Source organism: Balaenoptera musculus, chromosome 2 (genome assembly GCF_009873245.2).
Source record: "Balaenoptera musculus isolate JJ_BM4_2016_0621 chromosome 2, mBalMus1.pri.v3, whole genome shotgun sequence".
NCBI lineage: Eukaryota > Metazoa > Chordata > Mammalia > Artiodactyla > Balaenopteridae > Balaenoptera > Balaenoptera musculus.
Genome location: NC_045786.1, coordinates 5,330,947 through 5,354,679, shown reverse-complemented (window position 1 = coordinate 5,354,679; position 23,733 = coordinate 5,330,947). Strand labels below are relative to the sequence as shown.

At 44.0% G+C, this 23,733-nt stretch overlaps 1 protein-coding gene and 1 long non-coding RNA gene across 3 annotated transcripts in view; one reads left to right on the top strand and one right to left on the bottom strand.

Annotated features, from left to right (window-relative positions):
• Positions 1–23,733, bottom strand: part of CUBN (cubilin) — a 274,317-nt gene that overhangs the window by 171,698 nt on the left and 78,886 nt on the right. For both annotated transcript variants that reach the window (XM_036842057.1, XM_036842058.1), the window contains exon 29: positions 5,959–6,109. In XM_036842057.1, coding sequence (XP_036697952.1) covers positions 5,959–6,109 — 151 coding nt within the window. The remainder of the gene's footprint in view (positions 1–5,958; positions 6,110–23,733) is intronic.
• On the top strand, positions 16,185–18,603 carry LOC118889929. Its single transcript, XR_005018630.1, has 2 exons — positions 16,185–16,603; positions 17,602–18,603. It is a non-coding gene; the product is annotated as an uncharacterized LOC118889929 (long non-coding RNA).

Below are 23,733 nucleotides of genomic sequence, written 5' to 3'. Positions count from 1 at the left end.
TTTTAGAAGCGCTTTGATACAGCGCTGCGTGTCCACAGGCGGTCAAGACAGTGCTGGCTCATGTTCAAACCAAGCCAGCCATGCAGGATCAGGATACAGTTTTTATAAACCCCGAGCTGATCTCTGCAAAACCCTCAAGGCTTGAGAAATCTCGTTAATAGCTGAAGGGATGATAAAATGGAACCAGCCCCCATTCAAGAGGCTGATGTCATCTATCTCCCCAAAGAAAAGGCCACGCTCTCCTTTGTGAAAGCCCAGGGTGACGTCACCTCCTGATCCAGGCACTTCACCCTTCCTCTGCTTTTCCCAGGTCAGGGGTTTTCTCCCTTTGCAAATGTCACTCTTTCACTCACAAAGCTCCTTGACCTTGCTTTTTTGCCGGATTCCACTGCCAAGTGAAAGAGGGCCCCTGGGAGGCGTGATCAGAAGAGGCGAGGGGTTTGCGCAGCTGGCCGGGAGGCCCTATTCACACAGCTCGCAGAAAGTTCTATATCCCCTTCAGCAACCCAGATGCAGGTCCCCGAGGCCAGGCCAAATTCAGCCCCCAGACAATGCCGTCAGCGCTGAATACTGCACACCGTTTAGCCGGACAGGGCAACTGTGGCCATTTCTTTCTTTACAGAGCGGGATTCTCTTTGATGCTTTGCATAAAGGCGACGCAGTGTGGTTAATCTCACACCCGCAACACCGCTTCAAAGATGTGCCCACAAAGAAAGCCCGATTGTAGATCCATTTTCTCAAAGCAAATAGAAGATTTGTGTGGGCGACAAAGAGGCACATTTTGTGAGCGAGTTTATTTATTAATTGGCCTCCTGAATGAAGCACATGGGGAGTCTTCCTCGGCAGCAATGGTCAGGAAATGATGCCACTGCAGATTCTGAGCTTGCGGTGAAGAGGTTTGGGATTTCTCGCTGCATAGTCTGGGAGAGACTGGGAGGGGAAAGAGGGCCTGAAAGGAGATTTGATTCTGGTGAAAAGAGGCTCAGGGTTTAAAGGCACTTGCTCTGGCCGGTGAGGAAGAGCAGCTTCCCGGCCACTGTCAGCCTGTGTGTCCCGGCCCAGCACTGGAGCCTGATTCCGAGATGCGGATCTGAAGAAGCTGCACTCAGACAATGTTTCTGAATTACCTACACAGACACACGTGCATGTGCACACAGGCACATTCAAGAAGATTTCTCTTTAATTTAAAATTGAGACTAATTTTTAAGCGTATTTTGGACCTTGTATCTGTTTAATATTTATTTACGAATATTACTGAATATTATTATGAATAATATTCACAATATTATTATGAATATTATTTATTGAATATTTTGTATTCAAATCCCACAACACGCCACGTTGCTTCAGTGCTTCCAGATGCTACTCAAAACTCATTTCTCTGTAAGTCAAAGACAAATATTGCTTATACGTGGAATCTAAAACACACAACCAATTAGTGACTATAACAAAAAAAGAACAGATTCACAGATAGAGAGAACTAACTACCGGTTACCAGTGGGGAGGGGGGAGGGGCACTATTGGGGTGGGGAGGGGGAGGGACAACCTACTGGGTGTAGTACAGGCTCAAGGATGTGTTGTGCAACACGGGGAAGACAGCCAATATTTTGTAATAACTGTACATGGAAAGTAACCTTTAAAATTGTATAAAAATAAATTTGTAAGTGACAAGAAAAAAAAAGAGAACCGAAAACCAACATTTTATTTCAAGTAAACATGGGTTTTTTTGTATGCACATGTGATACTTCAAGGTCATAAATGCTTCAAAGCTCAATGTCCAGATAATCTCCCAAATAAAGATGCATAAAAGGAAGAAAAAACTCATATTTCTCTGAAACCTGAAGGGTTTACGGGAAACAGAGGGCGTGAGCCCGTCCCTGCCCGAGCCCCTAACAGTGAGGGACCCAAAGGCCCCTGCTTCGCTCTCCGGCTCCTCCTGCTGGACCTGTGACACGACTCCAGCCGCCCTGGACGTGTGGGTCCCCCACGTGCACCCTGCTCCCTGCCACCACGGGGTCTTTCTTCTACTAGGAACCCTTTTCCTTCTCCTATTTGCCTCCTTAGCTCCTGCTTATTCTTAGATTTTAGTTCAGAAGTTGCACCCTCAGGCAGGACTGCCCTGGCCTCCTGTGCAGGTCGAATCCCCTTCTGTATGCTCCTGTGGCATCATCACAGCGCTAAGTTCACGTCTATTCATGTGCCTCTTGGCTAGATGGCTACTTTTCCCAGTCGCCTGGAAGCTCTAGGAGTGTAGGAACCAGGCCTGGAGCAGGAGTCACACACTGACCGTTCCTTAGTATCTCTGGAAGGAACACAGGGATGACTAGAAATCGGATTTATGCCTTCAGGTTACCAACAACCGGTGAGAAGTGCGGGAACCTCTTCCATTGGAGGCCTTCTCTTTTCTGTCGGCCCCTCTTCCCGGCTGTCTCGAGTTAAAGACGTAGTTCAGATGCCGAGTAGAAACTCAGCATTGCGTAGCTATAGTATATGACAGTTAATTTTGCACAGATCTAGACCACTAACAGTCTCCTTCCAGAAGGTTCTTCCCAAGCATAATTTACATCTAGTGGCACAGAGTTAAAAAAAAAAAAAATTATTCAGTTCTGGTCCTACCTGGCAAAATTTTGTTGCCCAACTCTGGTTCCAAGCTTAGCAAGTTTTCAGCAATTGGGAGTACGTTTTGAAATAGTAAACAGGATACAAGAATAGACAGAGGATGTCTTTGACTCTCCCAAATGAAGACGGATTCCAAATGGGACTGGACGAAAAAAATTTTCCCAACCAAAACTCAAAGCCGTGCCTAGTGTGTTGGCTGGAGAAACCCAGTCGTCCAGGGCAGCCAGTCATGACCAGGAAGTCATACTCCTTAGTGTGGCCTTGGGCTAGCATGGCTACAACAGCCTGGAGGGGAGAGGAAGCAGTGCACTGAGGAGAAGGATATCACCAGCAAAATAAATCGCTTCTCCTAAAATGCTCCGTCCTAGCTGCATGAAAGAATTACTTAGGGAGCTTTTCAAAATTAGCAGTAGTCAAGGTCCCAACGCAGACCAATGGAATCCTATCTCCTGGGTTGGACCCCAGGCACCGGTACTTGTGAAAACTCCCAGGCAATTCCTGCGTGTATCTCGGGCTGAGGACCGTGCCCCTAGGCCCCGAGCCTCAGTCTCCTGGTTGGCATTTCTTACTTTCCACTCTCTGACTCAGTGTCAGTAGGATAAGGGCTGGGGCCCCAGTGAGAAAGAACCTTACCGCTTCAGAGATTAGAGAAGAGAAAGCTCTCCGAGTGTGGTCTACAGAGACACGCCAACGGCATCACCTGGGAGCTTTTCAGAAATGCAGATCCATGGGCCTTACCTCAGCCCTCACATCAGGATCTGCATCCTAACAAGATCCCCAGTGACGCATATCCATGTGGAAGCTTGAGAAACACCATTCTGGAAAATACCCCTTGCCCTTCAGAATCTGGGCCATGTCCCAAGATTTTCCTGTTTCTTCTAGGTCTTTCCACACTGTCTCTAGTTCCCTCAGAGTCAGGCTATTTCTGAATCACACAATACTAGAGATGGGCTGTATTACAGAGATGAATCAATCCAGCTCCTTCATTTAATAGATCAAGAAATTGGCATTCCAAGGTTAAATCTACCTATTTGATGAAAAGGACAATCCGGAACTTCCACAAGCTTAATTATCATCGCGCACGTACTTTGGGAATTTATGATCTGTATTTCAAGTTATAAGTAGCTGTGGATTACCACTGAATATTTTTAAATACTGAAAAACCCTATACGTATGTTTTAACGAAATATACTCAGGCTCCAGTTCATAATAACAGAACGTCTTACATTCTCAAGTATATAATAGGGCTCTTCGGTTGTGTAAAGTGCTGCGATGCATATAATATATGTACTATGATGTTAAAAACCCTCAACACACATTCACGTATGCTCACCCTGGGCTCACCCCTGATTGTGACAGCAGGACCACAGTTTAGGATGTCTGTGTGTGATTCCAGGTATAACATGGCAACTCCACTCCTCTTTCAAGTTGATTGAATCATAGTAGTGAGCCCTAAGCTCTTGGCCTAGAACTGCTCGTATAATATGCACGAGGACTATATTTTTCAGGTCTAGATCACTCTGGGAGAGTGGTCCTCAACTTTACTCGCCAGGGAGACTAGTTAAGACACAGATTATTGGGCTTCCCTTCAGAGTTTGCCATTCCATAGTTCTGGGATGGGGCCTGAGAATTTGCATTTCTCACACATTCTACTGCTGCTTTGGGGGACCAGGGTTTGAGAAGCACTGCCCTGGGGTCCTCTCCCTTTCGACTGGCCCACATGAGGTCAGTCTAGAAGTTTCAGAACTTGTGTTTAAAACAGATTTTCATCTTCAGAGGAGTGATGATCCCTACCTGTTTTCTGAACCACCAGTTCGTAGGCAGGCTTTTACCTGCCCCTACTCGTTTGGCAGATACGACCCCTGTCCTTGGCTTAGTGCATCACTAGCCCAAGCTTTCTGCTCAGGTTCCCCTCACAGCCCAGTCCTCTCCCTCCCCCTTCTCTCTCTGATTGACTCTCCTTCCTTCCCTTCTATCCCCGTCACTCCTTCTCTGCTCCGTGTCAGGGTGAGCCTTAAACCTCATTCTGTCCCACTCCCCCAAGAGACTCCATTGCACCCCGTGACCTGCTTGCCACGCCCAGGTGCAGCCCTTCACCCCTAGAAACTTCCGTCTGCTGCTCCTTTCTCATAAGCAATTGGCGGCTGCACCTCCTGAAGCGGTTACCCAAATCCTGTCCACTTGGACTTCACTTCCTGCCTTAACCCCAACAGGATTCAACTCTCCAAGAGCCAGCAACATCTGAGTAAACGTTCTAAGGCCTGGCACTAGATTACCAGGCAGGTTCTGAGGCAGGAGCGAGATGGAATCTGTCCCTGTGGACGGATACTCGGGGATAAAGAGAATGGAAGGAGCCAGGAGGAGCTGAGTCCTGCTTGGAGACAAGATAAGGAGACCATATATTTCCCATTCTTGAGGGCAAGGAGACCTCCCAAACTACACACGCACAGAAAGGCTCCTCAGGGCTCGGAGAAGGGAGGGGGCGCCAGACCATAATATGTTCTGTCAACTTCCCAGAGACCCTTGAGCTGCAATCCATCTTGGCTAAAAGGTGCACGCGCACACAGGGGAGGGCCCCGAGTTCAGACCAAATACGGACTCAGAGCCAGACAAAGCAAGATGATTGGCCAGAGGAGACCCGGAAGAACTGCCCCATATAAGTGATTTAAACTACCCCAGAGGCACGGCTCTCTCTCAACCTGAGCGCACCCGTGCTTTCTCTACACGTATTCCTCTCCTAATAAACACTTTACCTGCTTCACTGTTTTCCATCTCTTTGTTAAAATTCTTTTTACAGGGGCTTCCCTGGTGGCGCAGCGGTTGAGAATCTGCCTGCCAATGCAGGGGACACGGGTTCGAGCCCTGGTCTGGGAAGATCCCACATGCCGCGGAGCAACTGGGCCCGTGAGCCACAACTACTGAGCCTGCGCGTCTGGAGCTTGTGCTCCGCAACAAGAGAGGCCGCGATAGTGAGAGGCCCGCGCACCGCGATGAAGGGTGGCCCCCGCTCGCCGCAACTAGAGAAGGCCCTTGCACAGAAACGAAGACCCAACACAGCCAAAAATAAATAAATTTTTTTAAAAAAAGGAGGCTTTAAAAAAAAAAAATTCTTTTTACAAAGCAGACGAGAGCCGGGGCAGCACTGCGGCCTGGGTTCAATCCCTGGTTGGGGAACTGAGATCCCGCTTCAAGCTGCCACAGCCATGGGCACCCCACAGCCACCGAAGATCAGTTCCACTATTCGTGGACGGTACTGTTTCCAAATATAGAATTGCAAAGGGAACGGTTCTTGGTCAAATAGCAACTACCAAATACAACTGAGATCAGCAGAGGGCTTACCTTGGATGAACCACTGCATCTGGAATCCTTTCTCATGGTGACCGACCCCGTCGGTATAAAACAGCACTTGAAGCTTGGAGCCCGTGGTGCTCCCTGAAGGTGGAATGTCTGCTCCACAATAGCGCCCCATCCGCCGTGGGCCATCATAGAGCTGCAATCAGAGAGAGACCTCCCAGCGTGAAAACCTACAGGGCTTGTCAGATGGAAAAAGCAAAGTCCACTCATGCAGCAGAAGCTGTTCCTTGGTTCAAAAGTTACAGGTAAATCTACTGAGGTGGGTTGAGTACAGGAATTAAAAATAGATAATTATATATAGAGAGGTCCCTCCAAATTATTGGGTTGGCCAAAATGAACTTTTTGGCCAAGCCAATATCATCCAGGCACAGAAGAAGGAAATGCTGGGACAGGTGAGATGGGTTCACATATGAATCACACATGAGAGATGTTCAGTGAATAACAGTATTATAACTGTAAGCTATAAATTTTTAAAATAAATACTAACTATAAACAATTAGACATTTTGGAAAACTCTGAAAGGAAGATACAAAAATTAATCCCACTGAAGAGAACCACAGTTAATATTTTGTTAATACCAGAAGCTTCTCTTACCAACATTTTTTTCATTTGTTTGTATATGTACATATACAAATATGTGTGCAGGGGAATATGTGAATATGGGTGTGTATCAATTTGGGCTACACATTTAATTGTGTTCCCTGCTTTTCACTAAGCCTGTCACTAAATAGTCTATGTAAACATTTTTAATAGTGGCACAAAATACTACTAATATGCTATATTTACATTACAATTCTACTGTTGTTCACTTAGAATATTTCCAATCTGGGGGCCAATAAATACAAGTCTTTGTCTGACAGTTTAAATTTCTCTTAGGAAAGATTCCTATAAAGGGAATGAATGAAAGAGCATGATCTTTCATGGCTCTGGATACATATTATTAAACTTCTTACCAGAAAGTTTATACCAATTTATTCTCCCACCAACAGTTGATGGAAATATTTTATGACTGCTATTATTTTAAAAACTGGGGCTAATAGTGAAAATTTGTTTTCTTTTTGTAATTGTCTTAATTTGTTACTTTGGGGTTGAAGTTTCTTTCATGTTTATTGGGCATTTCTTTTTCTCCTCTTGCAACTTTTCTGCTGAGGTCTTTGCCCATTTCCCCACTGAGGTACTTATACATCCTGTTGGGTACCCTTTATCTGCCTTATTTCATCAGATACATACCTCCAAACTAAAATAATAAACCTCTCTGCCATATCTCTTCAACTGGGAAAAATAATGTTAATCCAAAAAGATTGGCTTCCTCATGACTCAGGCCACTACATTTTCTTTCAATCCCCAAATGTCCACATTAAATGCTTTGTTCCAGTTACCCTTGGGATGAGCTGCCCATTATAAAGAAATGGAAAATGTCTGATCATGGACTTCCTTTATTATTCTCTTGGAGAGCACACACGTGTGAGTGTATGTGCTTGTGTGTGTCTGTATGTAAACGTATCATCTGGATTCAGTAAATTCCAAACTGACCAGATTATTTTTATTTACGGAAATGTTATGATAGGAAATACTGTTTGAAGCATGTTGATCTGAGCCTGGAAAACTTCTTAATCAAATTCTACAAAGCCCCTCCACGGAGCCTTCCCCAATCCCTGTAGCCGGTCATAGATTAGTTTTCCTTTGAAACCCCTCAGCTTTTCATTTGTGCTTCTTTGTGGAAAGGGTCACATTCTGGTGATAGGCATGTGTGTCTCTCTGCCCTACTGATTACAAGTTTCCTTAGAGCCCAGACTACCTCTTACATCCCCTCACAGCCTAGCACAGGGCTTTGTCCAGGGCGGGTTCCCAGGAGAGCTTCAGTGAAGGAAGACAGCCATCTCCCCGACAGCTGCACTGATTTTCATGGCACTTCGTCTGCATTGTTACTTTAACGCTGCACAGTTAGATACATGTTAGGGTCTTACAGCCCTAAACTTCAGCATGCTCTTTTCAGGCAGCAAAAGGTCTGCATCCTTTGTGGCCACTCTGCAGAAGGGCCTTGTTCAAGGTCATAATCAAAATCGCAGATTTCTAAATTTGGGTCGTCTCCCTGAGTTCTCAAAACGGGCTGCGGATCAGCCGTCCGTTTCTGTGCGATGCGGGGAAGGTCAGTTGAGATTTAAAAAGAGAAACTCAGAAGTCCGTTATATCACTCACCCTTAAGTACTAAACTTAAGCATTTTATGCAGATGATAAAGATGAGGTTTAGTTTTCAGACCTGTCCCTTCAGCTTCCTTTTAATTTTTTAAATACTGCCGCTTTGAATATGTGCATTTATTATCAAACTTCTAATACTGTAGATGGTTGACAGAAGACATAAGGAGGGAGCAAAAATGAGAGAAGGAATAAAGCCACATAAAAAGAAGAGGAAACGAAAACGGCCCTCCACCTCCCATCTCCAGACCCACCATCCACTGCAGGAGGTGGAGGCGGGGGAGGAGTCTATAAGGTAATCTGTTTATTCCTAAACTACTGCTTCACTGCAGGGCATTTATTTCAGCCACAGAGTTTCTATTAAACCTAGGGTATGAATTCCAATTCAAAACTAATTAGTACAAAAATAAACATACTGTTCTCAAGCCGGAGCATAATAAACAAGAAATCGCTCTACTGTTTTCCACTCCAAAAGGCTCATTCTAAACTTTGGATTGTGCTGCAGTGACCAAAACTTTAATTACTTCATCTTTATCCAACAAAACATGAGGTAAGGTTTCTCTAGAACTATAATTGCCTTAAGCTTCACGGATCTTCTAAAAAACTAGGTAGCAACATTTCGAGGAGCCATATTTTAGATTCCGTGCACGGCCATAAAGAGTATAGTGCTTTCGCCTCCCAGCTCAGCAAGGTTAAGAAACGTGACATTTTCACATGACTTGGAGGGGATGTTTTTTTCTTCCTTCCGGATGGAATTACTTCACTGAAGGAGAGCCCCTGATCCCAGTGGTTCTTAAATAACACACTGTGAATGGAATGGGGGTTGGGGGCAAAGGGAGTGGGTCTGGGGGGAACAGTGGTGAATAACAAGTAGTTTCTTTTTGCCTTTGGAGGGAAGAGAATGATACATTGAAATAAACATCAAATAGACATTGATGAAAATACTTAAATGTAATGTCAAATAAATTAGTGACTTAATTAGTGTAGAAAAATACCTCTCTAGAAGAAAAAAATCCCATACCCCTAATTTTATGTCCTTCTAACGTTTACACTTAATTAAATCAGGGGTTTTTGTTTATACTCACGCAGATGGCTAATGTCACCTCAACAATTCATTCCTGCGTAAATTTACCACCCAAAAAGGAACAGTCATCTTTCAAAGTACACAAATACCGGTTACCATGGAAACCAGTGGGTGCTTGCTGCTCCTGATGCTGTTTTCAGAGCCGAATGTTAACCACAGGCCATCCCAGCTGTGACTCACTGGGGCTGCTGGCCAGCATGTGGCTCGGTCCCGCTAAGGGTACCATTGCCGGCTTTCAGAAAGCCCCAAGATTTACCCCATCTGAACAGTATTTGAGGCCTTGAGTCCATAGGAAGGAGACTAGCAGAAACTAAGAAGTGAAAGACTGAGATTCTTACTTTGAATATGAAGATCGAATTTGTATAACTGTGTTTAGAGGTTTGGGTTTTTTTTAATACTTGAAATGCTGTTTACATTTTCAAGTTGCCATTTAATGTACCTTCAGACGTGGATATACGTACAAAACCTGCTGTGTAGAATCTTTTCAGTTATCCTCTTCAGGAGAAGATTCGTTCAGTGTTTTTGTGTTTTAGATCTTCCACCCCCGCGCCACCCTGAAACATCTCAACTGCTCTTACGACACTCGAAGAGGAAGGAAATCTCTTGCAGAAGTCTCGCTTGCCAATTTCTATCTACTTCCTTTGCATGGGTTTGATAACTTGGTGCACGCATAGTTGATGAGACCATTAGAGATTTCTGACTACGGCTGCAACATGAAATGATCCGTGGACTCCTAACTAGTATGGACCCATGCATACAAAATGGAAGACAGAAAACCAAAGACATATCACTGACAGAGTGAGATTTTTGTAGGATTAAGGTTTTTGTAGGTACTTTACGAATCACTGGAACTCAAGTCTGGAGAAACCCAAGGTCAACTAATGTGTAACCTGTTCCCTCCGCAAGAATCAACTTTATGAACTGCAATAACCCTCAGAACAGAAATGTGCTTTTCAAGGGCCTCTTTGCTGCTAAATGGTTTTATGATTTTGAAAATTTGTGACCCTAATGAATGAAATTATAACTAATTGTCTCCTATCTCAGTTTGGGATGTACAGATAGACTTCTTTTCTAAACCCACTTTAGGATCACAGTGAGTAACAACTAAAACTCAGCCCTTTCTATTTTAGATCAGCATCGAATTCACACTTTTTCTAACTACTGTTTTTCCTATTTACTTGAAATTTTTCTGGAAGAAAAACATTTTTATATTGGAGGTTTAATCGTAAGAAGAATTAAATATAGTCCATATAAAGAAATTAAATCGAGTTTCTTTGAGATGATATCATTAAAATATGGAGAAACTTCTGGAAAAAAATTTTGGTCCAGTTCCTATTACAAATCTTTAAAAACCCCAAAAGAACTTTATCCTTTAGGGTTTAATATGTAATTGAAATAATTCATCTGCCGTGAGGGAGAATTCTAGGTATAGTAGAGAATCCCTGATAGTTTTAGAGAGGAAAAAATCTGGTCAATGTAAAAGAAGAGAGTTAAATTTCTGAGAACTATACTCAGTGAGTTCACAGAGTGGCTTTTTGAAGTCAGTGTCACTAGTAGAAGATTATATTTCAACTGAGAGCAGGACAGTAATTTTACCGTAGGAACACACTAGAGTATATTCAGTGTGGTCAGTGTCAGGCTCTAGATTCAAAGTCCAGTCGAGCTCTAAAATTTGCTTAGAATATAATCTTGTGAAAATTACTTAACCTCCATAAGCTAAGATTTCTTTGTAAACTTGGCATCTTAATGGTACTTATCTCATAGGGTTGTTGTGCTTAGCAAATGAGACAAACCAGGTAATAGGTTGAGGATGAGTCCTGGCATATGGAAAGTACCCCAGACGTTATTGTAACTCTTGGTCAGAGGCAAAGGGAACCAACCTTGTTTCTAAAGAAACCATACCAGAAACAGTTTTGAGAGAAAAACTATGATGGGTAGGTAGAAAGAACTTGCACTGACTCATGTGAAATATTTCTCAGAAACCGTCCCTGGCAGACCAGACGGGGAAGCAGCAAATCAGTGAATCACCTGTGCGGAGACGGATGGCCGTCAGGGGCGGCGTGTTGCTATGACGACCTGGCTTTGTGTGTGGGGTGCAGAGCCCAGTGCAGATCATACAGTGGGGCACACTGGCCATGGAGCGTGTGTCTGCGTGGAGGGAGATGGTGGATCATGGCAGGGCTGGTGGCGAAGAGGACACTGGGAAATCTGTCAAGGCTGCCCTGGTGAGCGGATCAGGGAGAGACCACTGGTAAGCAGAGTGGCTCTACCTGTGTTTTGTCCTGTTGCAGCCCCCTCTCTCCTTTCCGTCCGGCCAGTCTGCAGCTCTGGCTGCTTGGCCCCTGGAACTCCAGAGGAGTGGGAACTGGTGAATTCTTGGAGCACCTCTTCCGATTTTCCCCACCCAGAAAACAACTGTGCCAGGAACTATGGGAACCGCTTTATCAGAACAGCTGTTGAGAACATTGTTGTCCAATGTTTACAAACAAATCTCCTGGATAAACTTGGAACTTTCAGAGTTTACGTTAAATTTGAAGGGCTTTGAAATGTTCCTGTAACAATAGGAGAAATTGCCAAGCAAGATTCATCCAGTAGGGTAAAAGGCTCCCACTGTGGGTGAGAAGAGCCTCAGGGGGTAAAAAAAGAACCCCACTGTGGGAGGTAAATTAGGCAAATGTTTAAAGCAAAGCACATCAGCAGAGCATGGTAGGCTCCAGAGGGCTCCGTGGTGGCCCTGGGAGGTGAAGGCTCCCCGTGACACACCGGGGCGCTGGCAGTGCCCTCGGATACAGAGGCACACGCCTCCCCGGCCCGGGAAAAGCCGCGCTGCCATGTGCTGCAGGCTGCAGCAGGAAGCACGAGGTACCATCTAAAAGGAAACAATGACCCAGTGCTGGGCTTTGTAGGCCAAGAAACACCACTGAAAGACCACATTCCGAGTTATTTTGTGTCACTCTGGAGTAGAGGTCTGTCTCAAACACAGACCATATCGTCTCCTTTCCATGGGGTGGCTAGTCGCTGTGCCCTCTTAATAGCGCGTTGATATTTATTTTTGCTTTCTACATATTACTTATTTTAGAAGCCACAAAGGCCGATTTGGGTTTGTTTGTTTGTTTGTTTAATCACGGATGTATGCAAAGGTTTAACTACAAAGATGTTTTATCTCAGCATTGTTTATAACAGTGGAAATGTGCAAAGATTCTATGTGTTTTACAACAAGAATGGGTGGCTGTATTGTGATGGTGGAAGATTCGATGTTGCAAATGCTGTGGTGTAACAAGGAGATAAATAAACAACAAGGAGAAACATTCGCAAGCTACTGTTACATGTAAAAAAGTCATTATAGAACAGTATGTACAAAATGATCCCCTTCAAATATTAAAATAAAATAAATATATAGGATGGAACTACAGGAAATAAGTACCACCAAATATTCTCAGTAATGATGTAATTTAGGTTATTTTAATTTTATCTAGGTTTTCCTGTATCTTGTAAAATGTCTGCAAAGACTGTACTCCTGTGTAATCAGGTAAGTTTATTTTTAAAGCACTGTCTCTGGGGACCTACTGACATAGCAATGTAGATGTGCCCTGGTAGTGTGTTTCCAGTGTCAGAATTCCATACCCTTTTAGGTTCTCAGATACCCAGCTGGTCTACTAAAAATATTATATTGTCTGTCTCCATAATCTTTTTTATGTGTCTCAAGATGATCCATGAAAATTAGCCCATTAAAATGTTATTATATAAGGTAAACTCCTCCAGCATTAATTCAAAACCATATTTTGTCCCCAATGCTTCCTTTTTTAATCATAACTAGGTTTTTATTATTAATTAGACTAATTCGTTATTAAAAAAGCATTCTTTCAGATGTTCAGGGACTAAAGAGCTCTCACAAACATAAGTTTTGATAGTCACTGATGGACCAATAAGTGCCTAATTCCCTCCCTAGTGGGAAGTGAAATGCTTTGAAAGCCAAGCATATTCTCCCTCGTATGTACATGAACATTTAATTCCATGAACCACAGCCTTCCCTCTGCCAACTCTACCGCTACTGTGAAGCACTCAACATTTAAAAAAAATTATTCTGCCTCTTAAAAGCCTAACCATCTGCTACAGATGGACTCAGAAAGAGGGAGGGACCTATATAGCACAGCATGAAATCCTAGAACCTGGAGGTGGAAGGACCGAAAGCCCTGCCATGCAGACTCTTCCCCAATTGAGGGAGGGCGGGAGAAGAAAGCCTGTTCAATACATAAGTACATGTAAGAACTGAGGGGTCAAGATGTCATTTTTGAAAAAATTCTGGAATGTTGCAGGTGGAAATTGTTCCCATTGTAAAAAATAGTCATCAGTGTAATTAACTGAAATCCACAACAATGACCACTAAGTTTTGAATCTAGCCTTCTGCTTCATGCCGTGTGTCTGTTGGATGGTGGAAGAGACCTTGCATGCACTCGATGCCTGTGGTCTGAGAAGCAGAGCTAGGTGAGGACCACCAGGAAAGGAAGTGTGGATACAGCAATTTCAAGTTTTGAGCATCAAATGGAATTTTCACTGGCTTGCGGGTAGTGTGGAAATTATTGGTAGGTCTGATTATTATTTATCCTGATCCTGTCCTTCATGTTTGAGAGGATACTGAGAGGGGAAACACACAGTTTCTTTTGAATCTGAGAGCAAAGGCTCTCTTTTGAAGGCTGCTGTATTTGCCTCCTTAACTGCAGCAAATTAATGCAATCACATGAAAATTCTTCATTGTGAGGGACGGTGACAGATGATCAGCATTTTCCTTTGAGGAAAGGGATTTTGATCACACTGAAATAAACATCTCTCCTTTTAATTTTTGGTAATTAAAAAAACTCACATTTTACTTGGGCATTTTACTTGGGAGTCTTAAAATTCTTCTAAAATGCTTCTTGTTGCACTTAATGACACTACGAAGTATTTGGCTTAATTAACCAATGGATACGCTTCATTCTAAACTCCTTTTGAATCATGATCCTGCTTCGTCCAATGCTAGATTCATATCCGGTAGAGAGTCTTCAGCTGAATTGTTTGGCACACTGTTTTCACTTTTTATGTGTGGTTTTGAACAGCGGTTGTCCTTAGAATTGAAATAGCTTATCTCTGAAATCTAAGCAAAATGCCAGGCATCCTAGAAGCAAACTTCCTCTGACAGACAGTTCCAGGAAACATGACTCATCTGCCCAGGAAGTGTGCCATGGAAGCGCCATGATAACAGAGTCAGGGCAGATCCATCGCTGCTAAGACATCAGATCTCCTCTGCTTCTCTGCATTTCTCCAGCCAGCAAACGGGATTTTAACTACTCCACTCTTCGATTCAGATACCCAGGCCCTGTGGCTTTTGGAGGAAATCTGCGAGGCCAGGGAAAGGGAGCCCTGCTTTCAACAGGTGGGTCCAATCTACACTAATCACGCTGGGAAGGCTGCTTTGGAAATCAAATAACCCATGAAATTGCGTTTATGTTTAAGAAAATAATAAATAACATTTATTAGCACTTACTCTGTGCTGAGTATCACTCTAAGCCCTTTCCATGTATTACCTAATTTAAAATTCCTAGGGGCTTCCCTGGTGGTGCACTGGTTAAGAATCCGCCTGCCAGTGCAGGGGACACGGGTTCGAGCCCTGGTCCGGGAAGATCCCACATGCCGCGGAGCAACTAAGCCCATGCACCACGACTACTGAGCCTGTGCTCTAGAGCCCGCGAGCCACAACTACTGAGCCTGAGCTCTAGAGCCCACGAGCCACAACTACTGCGCCTGCACTCTAGAGCCCGTAAGCCACAACTAGGGAAGCATGCTGAGCCCGCATGCCACAACTACTGAAGCCCGCACACCTAGAGCCCGTGCTCCACAACAAGAGAAGCCACTGCAATGAGAAGCCCGCGCACCGCAATGAAGAGTAGCCCCCGCTCACAGCAACTAGAGAAAGCCTGCGCGCAGCAACAAAGACCCAACCCAGCCAAAAATAAAAAAATATAAATAAATTTATTTTTAAAAATAATAAAATAAAATTCCTAGCAGCTCTATAATGCAGATAACATTTTTATCCCCATTTTAGAATTCTGGAAACAGGTATAGAGAGGTAATTCAACATTTTGAAAGGCAGCAACAACTCGAGAAGAATTGTTCTTGTTTCCTTCATTGGTAATTATTTTTTAAAAAAAAAAGAATTGTTAAATTCAAAAATACAGCAAAGTCCTTATTCTCTGTGATAACAGAGAGTGACAAAAATAATTTCTTAAGTAACAGTGATAACACCCAAAACTCCTGTTATTCAATGGAATCAACAGTTTCTTCATTATATTTCTTAATAGAGCTTGGAATAAAATAAGTGGACAAAAATGTTGGTTTTATCATTTATATTTACCCTTTGTGAGAATTGTCAAATGCATTAGTGAAGCAGGCTGTAGACAGAAAGCAAGAGGAAGATTAAATGTCTTGAGAAATGAACCGTTATTTATATCTCAGCCTAAAGAAATGAATGCTCTCTATTTAGGAATTTCTTTATACCTGACTAAGGTGCTGGGGCAAATAATGACATTATGTAAGTGTTTACTATGTGCCAGTCTCTTTATATATGAAAACTCTTTTGTGCTGACTACCCCATTTTACAGATGGGGAAAGCGGGCCACTTAGAAGCTAAATAACTTGCTCAACATTTCCTGGCTAGTTAGCGGCGAAGTCCGGGTTTAAACCCAGGCTACCTGGCTCCAGAGTCTATACTATACCAAACTAAACCGGTGCCGAGACTACTGAGCAAGATTTCATCTTCTGTTGTGGAGCCTGAGTGCCTGCAAGACGTCCTCTAGTGAGTGAGCAAGATGAGCTACTAAATCTTAGTTTATTATTAGCATCCACAACAGTCTGCAGATAGAAGAGAGCTGGCCTGAGCAGTTCTAATTCCAGGGAACTCCCCAAGAACAACAGAAAGATCGGTGTCTGGAGCCACTTCCAACCGTGGTTTATCTTTAAACCAGTACGTTGGGAAACTGAGGTCATTGTTTGTGAGATGTGTACAGAATCAGCTGTGTCTTCATGAGACCAGCGGTGATGCAAACACAGACGTCTGTGGACACTTCGCTTATTAGAGAGGATGCAAAGTCTTTAAAAGCATAAAAGAAGTCAAAGTCCTCCCAAGAGCTGAATGGTGGAGGAAGGACACTTGGAAGAGAAAGAGAACAGACTCTGAACTTTTGGAGCCAAACAGACCCAGGCTCTGCCTGGGAGAGGAAGTCAGACCTCAGGAGGGAGGGACGGCCACTCATAACCGACGAGTCACGAGGAAGGGAGACGACTTGTCCAAGAGATGCAGAAACAACGTCCTGACAGGTAGGAGGAAGAATCTGAATGGTCAAGAGGGAGTTATCCTCTCTGTGGGATGAGCATGGGGGAGGAATAATAAACATTTCTGGAGTACTCATACTTGCCAGCCGTGCAGATCGCTTTATTTGATCTTATAACAACTTCGCGAGTAGCTGTAAGTATTTTTGCCATTTAATACATGAGGAAGCCGAGGAAGCCAGAGGTTAAATTCTGTGCCCAAGGTCACAGCTAGTGAGGAAGAGCAAAGCTTTCCACCCAAGTGGACTTCAGAGCCTGCCGGTTAGAGAGACCTGGGTCCATCACCTCCTGGCAGTGTGATCTTAGAGTGAGTATTGTTGCTTACCTGAGGCCCAGGTCTCCTGTCTGTAAATGACCACAAAACTACCCAATTGCTAAATTATCCTAAAGATAAGCAATAATTATCTATCAAGGTGTCTATAAGAGTGGCTGGCACATGGTAGACACTGATTACTGTAATTCTTTTTTCTTAAATTTTTATTGGATTTTCTTAAATTTTTCTTAAATTTTTATTTTATTGGAGTATAGTTGATTTTAAATGTGTTATGATTACTGTAATTCTCAAAAGAGACGTTTGAGATGTGAAGGAGAATCTTCTTCTAATCTCTCATGAACTTGAACATTTTGCTTCTTTGTATGAGAATGGAACAAAATGGGAACAAAATTTTGGAAAACATCTCTAGAATAATGTTTCCCTAAGAATGTTCTGTGGATTACAAATGTCCAATAGGTGTTAGAATTCTGGGCAAAGACGGAATCCATCTGGAATGTTGCCTTTCGTGTCCCCCTGAGTGTCTCCGCCCTGAGGGAGGCCCCTCTGCCTCTGCTGGTTGTTGCTCTGCACGCAATTCTATTAGGCTGTATCCTGATGTCTTTCTTTTCGTCGTGTTACCACGCCCACCCCATCCGGTGTTCGTCCAGTTCGGTTGATTCTACCCCCCAGGTGCTCTCAAACCCTCTGTCACTGACACGTTCTCCCTCCACAGCCGCGTGAAGGACTGGCCATCCCGCACCTGGCCTGCAGCAATCCTCTCTCTGAATCCCCAAAGTCCCTCTTACGCCTCCCGTTTATTCTCGAAGCCAGACGGTGGCAAAGTGCCCACCCAGCACGCTGTCTCTGCTCACACTCGTGCAAGATCTCGTGCTGCCCCAAGCGGTCACTGGAACCCTGCACCTGCGCACAGGGCTCTAAGCTGCAGGTCCCTGCCCACCTGGGAGCCTCACCCTCGGCCTCAGACACGCTGTGTCCTTTCGGTTCTGACAGATGTTCTCCTCGACCCGACTCGAGCCAAGCTCCTGTGAGCCTTCCTCTCAACTAAGCCTCAGCCTTGGCCTATAGAGAATGCAGAGTCTCAGCACAAAGGATTTCATCCACTTATTCTCCCCAACTTAAAGGACCTTAAACAAACACGAACGTAGTTTCTAACAGCTCAAGGTCATATCCCCAATATGACCCCAGCCCCCCTCAAAGTGCCTGCCTGAGAAAGCTCAAGGTCGCCTAAAGGATTTACTGTTTGTTCCAGCCAACACCTGAGGATAGGCCCCTGACCACCCTTTCTTGGAGCACATACTAAAAAGGGCTTCAAATTGTGAATCCTTCTCCTGTCCTTTTGAGATGTATTATATATGTATCTCCTACAACTCAGAGTGTCTTTCTCAAGGATCTAAACTCCATTCCTTTGAAATGAAACCATTAGGAAGGACAGGCCCCTTGTCTCCCAGTCTCTGTGAGAGGATTGAATCCTTACCTCCATCACTGCCAGGTACAGACACAGAGGCCTAACCACACTCATAGTGACCAACGCTCGCTAGTTTTTCACATCCCTGACTTTGCTCGAGGCCCCGCTGGTCCCCTCCCAGCTCCCTGATTCTCTCTTTAAAACACCCGGTCATCTCTGTACAAATTGAAGTTCAGTTCAGTTCATGCCGGACCTGCTTCCCTACTGCAGGAGCATAACGCTGATTAAAATATGTTCTTTCCACTTTAACTAGTGTCTGGTTTTGTTTACCTTAGACAGTTCCTCAAACACAACTTCCCTTAGTGAAACCTACAGCTCCCGGACACCTTGCTCGGTTACCCTTCCCCAGGGATGCCTCCTCTGAGCCACGGATGAGCCGGGTCCTCTTGCTTCGTGTCTCTGGAGCCCCCGATAATGTTCCCTGATAGCACTTCACACAGCTTGTGACTAACTTTGTATTGTGTGATCAATTGAGATCTGTCTCCTCCATGAAAACAAGGAAAACTGATGCTAGAACGGTTTTATTTCCGCAGCCTACGTGTCTAAATTATACTTGAATGACTGAATGAGTGGATAAATGAATGAATGCTGCACACGTAGGATAGAAAGAGCCTGAGGAAGTACTACACAGCAAAAACAGAACAAAAACAACTGACCCTGTTACATTGTGTTTGATTCAGCATTTCCCAAATGTATTAGAATTTAGGTCTCTTTGTTTGTAAAACATCTGTCAACACGTGTGGCAGAGAGAGCTAAGTGGTTTCCCCAGATCAACTTCCCCTTTGTCTGGCTTCCTGAATCACTATGTGGAAAGCACAGGAATACCTGCATTGGTCTCTAACATGATTGAGAAATAAACTTGTATTGTACTAAGCATCTAAGAATTGCCAAGTTCTCCATAAAACAGCTAGTATTCCTTAACTAATTACAATAGCTTGTGGGTCTGATGTTGCACAGTTGCAGTTATGGAAAATGCTGCTCAGGCTGCAGACTTAGCCACATGGATATAGGACTGGAAGACTGAGGGACATTAGTCATGTTTTCATCCATTTTTTTCATTAGCAGCGGCTTATTTAGTCACTGAAAGGAGGACATGGAAGTGCAATAAGCAATGATATAAACATCTGGTGAACAGAATGACATCAGAAAGAGGAGTTGGCAAGAGATGAAGTGAATCTCACAAAGACTAGAGGGAAATGCATTTGACAGAAGTCACTGACATAACCGAGGGGACTTGAAACGGACATAAGTGGAAAGGGGAAGGCATCAGAAAGATGTGAAAGGATGTCATGCAAGATGATAGTGGCAAAGGTGCCAAACAAAGAACGTGGAGGAGGAAGTTTAGAATCAGAATTCACACATTGTAAAGTGAATCTGACATTTTTATGTAATGAGATAAACCTAACAGTATCACCAGGCCTTGGTGAGTCAAAGCATATAATTCAGCTGTAGCAATGGAAAAGTAAGACCTACTGAAAAAGAAACACGTAATAGCACTCAAAGGTATCTGTTAAGAAGATACCTATTAAAATACTTACAGCTTCCCAGGAGAGAGCTTTGAAGTGAGGATAAAATGTGCTGTCACGATGGACGTGGACGACAGACAGCGGCCTCAGCTCCTGGACTAAGGCTTCGGTGGGGTTTGCCCTGTTGGGATTCCTGGGGATTTTGACTGAGTGGGTCTGGGGTGGGGTCTGCGAATACATTTTTCTAACAAGACCCCCCAGATGATTCTCCAATGCAGCCAGTTATGGGGGCTTCATCCTCCACCATCAGCTTCTCCCTCAGCAGAAGCTTCAATTTTTTTTTTTTTTTTTGCAATGGAAGCATATCAACACTGGTGGAGCAAAAAGACACACAGGAATGGCAACGGGCAGATGTCCTTCCAGACACCTCTCAGGTGTCTTGGTCTTAAAAAAAGCATAGCATTTGCTGAATTCTTTATATGCTGTCCTCTGTCAGAAAGTAAAGAGTGAAGAGAAGTGCTCTCATGGACGAATCCTGACCAGCAGAGAAGTGGTTGTTACTGTAGAAGTGACCAAAACGTTAGGAGAGAGTGATCAACTTCCCTAGAGCCTGTGATAATGGGACACATCAGTCATGAGCTTGAGGTTTGAGAGAGTGAGACTTTGCAAGGAGATATGAGCCCAGGGACCAAAAACAATTTAAAAATTAAAAAATAGGGACTTCCCTGGTGGCGCAGTGGTTGAGAATCCGCCTGCCAATGCAATCCCTGGGCCGGGAAGATCCCACATGCTGCAGAGCAACTAAGCCTGTGTGCCACAACTACTGAGCCTGTGCTCTAGAGCCAGTGAGCCACAACTACTGAGCCTGTGTGCCACAACTACTGAAACCTGCACGCTCTAGGGCCCGTGTGTCGCAACTACTGAACCCGCGTGCTGCAGCTACTGAACCTGCGTGCTGCAGCTACTGAAGCTTGCATGCCTAGAGCCCGTGCTCCGCAACAAGAGAAGCCACCACAGTGAGAAGCCCGTGCACCGCAACGAAGAGTAGCCCCCGCTCGCCGCAACTAGAGAAAGTCCACATGCATCAATGAAGACCCAACACAGCCAAAATCTTTTAAAAAATTTTTAAAAAGAACAAAGAAAAACAATACATAAAGGAAAGGAAATTCAAGAAAAATGACAAATTCTTAAAAAATTAAACTCTGTCCACAAAGTCAGGAATAATTTGGGGAGCAGTAAAAGGGAAAACCTCAGAAGAACTCAATCTAAGAAAAAAACCCATGGGGCTACCCAAGACCCTTCTGACCATTTTACGAGCACACATACAAATTAGCTAAACTTTGGGATATGGCGCAATTAGAAAAAAATGTCTATTTTTTAAAGCTATGACTGGGGCAAAAGAAAGATGAAAATGTGAGTTGGACCAGTGCTTACAGAAGATAGTGTAATGTGGTGAAGATGAAGTAGAAAGATGCCTTGTATGCTTTTGAAACTGAAAGAAGAAACACTGAAATCCAATTTAGAATATAAGACAGTCACTTCCTTTAAATGAATTTTTCCAGGTTTAAGTGCATTACATCCTATTGAACTGAGAGGTGTGGTCATTGCAGAACTAATTTTGCAATCTTGCTCGCTTCATGGGTAATTCACAACAACACTTTAGGGGAATTCCCCGGTGGTCCAGTGGTTAGGACTCCGTACTTTCACTGCCGAGGGCCGGGGTTCAATCCCTAGTTGGAGAACTAAGATCCCACAAGCCGCAGGGCGCGGCCAAAAGAAGAACGAAACAATGCTTTAGCATGCCGGCAGAATCCTCATCCCTGCTGGAAGGTTCTGCCTCTTCCCATAGACTTAAACTGTGAGCAATGCAGGCCAGAGGGCTGGACCTCGCTGCTCCTGGTCGGAGCTGGTCATGCCGCCTAGAGGGCGCTCATCCAGAGGCAGGCTAGATCCATGCCTTGTCGTCAAACTGAAAAAGATGAGCCACCCACCCTTGTAACTTGTCAAGGGAAGGTCTAGTTGGTTGTGAGCACTTGAGGTCCATGGTCACGCAGTGTCATGGCTGGGGTAGTCTTATTTAAGCTAAAACTGTGAGGCTGCAGAAACTCAGAGGAAGCCTTGGGGACGAAAGATAGAAATGGACTATACGTACGCAGGGAGAAGCAACAGAGCCAGAAGAAAGGAGGAAGAAAGGAGGTGCTGCTGAGCCCCCTTGGTTCCCGCCCTCTCCCGGCTTTTCAGTTGATCCCGTGTGTCATGAGGATTCTCCCTTTCTTAGAGGAACAGCCCTTGCCCAAACGCTAATCTTTTCTCCACGGGTTAGTTTGAGTGTGTACCTGCAGCCAAGAGTATAAGGCAGAACAGGAGGACTGCCAGAGGTCTGAACGGAAAATGTTTCAACTTCCAAAATGTGGGAAAGATTTATTCTGGAATCTCACAGATGAGTAAGATTGACGGTGATTTTGGGAAAAATTCTAAATTGGACACTGAACATAAGTTGTCAGTATGTAGCAAAGATAGAGCAAATGACCAGTGCTTCCCTATGAAAATGTCATGCTAAATAACATGAATTCCTCTTGGGGACAGTGTCACTCGAGTGGTCAACCTGAGGGTTCCATGGAAACTCCCTCTCGTCACCTCTGAGAGTGACAATTACGGAAGAGAACACGCACGGAGTATCTGTGGTGTCACGGCTCAGAGCATCAGTCCAGAGCCACAGAGCCTGGTGGAAGGCCTGGCTTTGCTACTATGACCTTTGTAACTACAGACAACCCAGCTTTGTCTCAATTTCCTCACCTGTCAAATGGGAAAATGATATTTCCTACATCACACAGTGGCTGTGAGAATTACCTAGCAAATAATGTGTTCAATAAATACCAGCTATTATTATTACCAAGTTGTTTGAATAGTGCTATCCCCAAAATGTTCAATAACAGATGCATTTTAATCCAAGAAACCCATCATTTTAGAGTATTTGAAACAGGTAGCATCTTTTTGATATTTTTATCAATTATTTTTGGAGAAGTCATAGGCCAATGGCCAATGAGTTTATATGCAAATGAATAATGCTCTAAAGACCAGAGAATCAGGATTTAGAGGAATCATGATGAGATGGAATTCTAAGGCAAAATAGTGAAATATAACTTAATAGAAATAATATCCTATGTTTGGCTATGAAGCCATTGCCGTTCATGTAAAAGTGACCTGGAGATTACAGGTGTTTAATATCGTCCAACATTACGACTTGGTTAACAACAAACCTACAATACCAGAGCACAAGAACCAGATAATATGGTCCAATGCCAGGTTAGTCGGAGTGTTGAATCCAATCCAGTGCCACATTTTAAGAGACACTGACATACAAGAGAACACGAAGAGGAGGGTATCCCATGAGAGCTGATCTTTCTGGACTTCTTGGGAGCATCTCTCCTTGTCACCTTGTGTCACAGTCTCTCCCCTCAGCTTCCATGACACAACAACCTCGTAGTTTTCCTCTTTCCTCTTCTCCCCACTCACATGCTCCCAGTTGACCTAACACAGGCTCTGGATTTCCTGTACCTCTCTGTGCTGATTTCTCCCAAATCCATCACTTTTGTTTGTATATTCAATACCAATTAAAAATCTCTTCTTCCACACCAGAGCCTCAGACTCAAAAATGAAAAAGTGAAATCAAGTTATAAAATACAAAAAAAATCCTTAAGGTTGACTTTCCCAAATGGCATGGGCAATATGGTCTTACTCCTTTAAGCAAATGACCTTTCCTCCCACTGAGTATTTTATTTCCAAATCTGAATCATTTCATTTTGCCCAGAGGACAAAGTAATAAAGGATGGATTCGCTTCCCGGTGGGATCTTTACCAACCCACACCTCTGAGCAAGGCTGGGCACAGTGTCCAACCAGCACCTAATCAAG